Here is a 1,887-nt window from a genome sequence, read left to right as displayed (position 1 = left end):
TGCATCGGATCGTCGGCTTTTGGATCGATGGATCGATACAAAACGATTATTATTTACACCCCTAGTCCCGTTCAAGTTGTCCAGGAAATCTAAGTGGCAGTCCGCCCATTGCTCCTCAGGAACCAACCAAACCAAGGACCTTTCCGCCCTCCAACGAGCCCCTCAATCTCTGGAAAAACCCACATTGACTGGATTCAGGGAAGAAACCTTTCTACGCAATCATGAGTCCCATTTATCTGAGTTTGCAAGTCGTCGTTCAAAGTTCCCACCGACCCTGAACTAACCTCTGTGAACTTCCCTTCTCACTTCCAGTTCCGGTTCACCAGCTCTCTGAGTTTCCCCGAATCCAACCCTTTGAACTCCTCAATAAACCTGTTTTTTGTACGTGGGTCAGATCTCTTAGAACATCATGACAATAACATCCATGAAACTAATCAAACCCATATGAAAATGAAACAGCTTCTTCTGCCTTTATATAACTGAATGCGTAAATGAATCAATATACTCTGGATCAATCTCACATGGTAAAATAAACTTCTTTAGGTTCTAATAATCAAACCAGAACATTATTTTCTGCTTAATGTTCCTTCTTCATGGCAATTATAGGTGTTTTCTTGCAGGATGAGTTTTGTTGTTGTGCCTCTTTGCTTATGATTCAACTCTACGCCTCATCAGCTGGCCAGCCTCCACTCAAAGCAACAGGTTTGTCCAAACCCTGGCTAAATAATTCAGTGACAGTGAGTGAATGAGATGATTCACAGTTCCTTAATGACGTCTGTTTCTTTCACCTCCATTAATAATTCATATTCCATTATTTCAATGCGCTTTGTTTTTATAAATGGAGGACATGTATATCAGTGTTTTGTAGTCTTTTAGCGACCATAAATGGAGGAAGGAAGCAAAAAGTATGAAAAGAGCTGTCTGGGAAGGCTGAATTCTGTCCCTGTTTTTCACTGGGAGTCCCATTTGCCTGATTGCATTTCCATTTTTCATTGTCTAGATGACATTTCCCACACTGTTGCTCTCTTGTCTATGATGTGTGCATTATTTATGGACCGCTGTTTGTCCAGTCATTTGAGATTTGCTCATTCTTCTCACCCAGTCACCAAAAAATTAGCATGTCAAAGTCAGACTCAGAGGAACGGGTCACTTGAATTAAATTAGAAACAACTGGCCCACAACAAGGTCACGTATTCAAAGATGAATTCATTTTTTGTCCTTGTTTATCTAAGATAATTTCATTACATCGGTTATGATGGATGAACAGCTTCAAGAGGGCGGCAGTGCTGTGTTTACCTGTCGCTCCACGGGCCGCTCCATTCCTTCTCTCCCCAGGGGTTCCTCATGCGAATCATGTGCAGCTTTTCCGATTTGAAGAAGGCCAAGAGTCCGTGACCAAGTCGCACCTTCCGAACGTCTGTCACGGCGTAGGCGTGGCCTTTGACCAAACCGCAGTCCAGCCGGGCTTCCATGTCCTCCACCGTTGTCGCCTAAATAAACAACGGAAAGGTGTAAGCCCTTTAAAATGAGAGACATCTGTCATTTTCATCATAGATACATTTAAAAAATGAGAGACATAAAAAAAAAAACAAAAAAAAAAGAAGGAAAATCTATTGTAGGATTTTTAAAGAGTTTGTAAATTATGGTGGTAAATAGTGGTTTAAATAAGCTAACACCACTAACAATGGTAACTGAAGATAGGAAAGCAATACTACTTAAAACCAATAGTACAACTGTAACCCGTGGCTTGCTCAGATTAGATTAAAAATTACATTGTTTCATCTAACAAAAATAGTTTTAACCAACTAGATTGGTTGTTTTTCCAACCAATCTATTCTTAGAATCTATCCAAACTTTATCCAACTGACAGAAACTGTCCTACAAACT

At 40.4% G+C, this 1,887-nt stretch overlaps 1 protein-coding gene across 1 annotated transcript in view; it reads right to left on the bottom strand.

Moving 5' to 3' along the window:
* LOC107098210 (calpain-5-like) overlaps positions 1–1,887 on the bottom strand; it is a 69,669-nt gene that overhangs the window by 15,379 nt on the left and 52,403 nt on the right. Inside the window, exons 6-7 of the mRNA XM_015395734.1 lie at positions 1,297–1,490; positions 128–188 (exon numbers count right to left, since the gene is read on the bottom strand). Of these exons, the coding sequence (XP_015251220.1) occupies positions 128–188; positions 1,297–1,490 (255 nt within the window). The remainder of the gene's footprint in view (positions 1–127; positions 189–1,296; positions 1,491–1,887) is intronic.

The sequence above is a fragment of the Cyprinodon variegatus genome, unplaced genomic scaffold (assembly GCF_000732505.1).
Source record: "Cyprinodon variegatus isolate N-32 unplaced genomic scaffold, C_variegatus-1.0 Scaffold756, whole genome shotgun sequence".
NCBI lineage: Eukaryota > Metazoa > Chordata > Actinopteri > Cyprinodontiformes > Cyprinodontidae > Cyprinodon > Cyprinodon variegatus.
The sequence above is the reverse complement of the archived record's forward strand: the minus strand, read 5'-3'. Positions and strand labels throughout refer to the sequence as shown.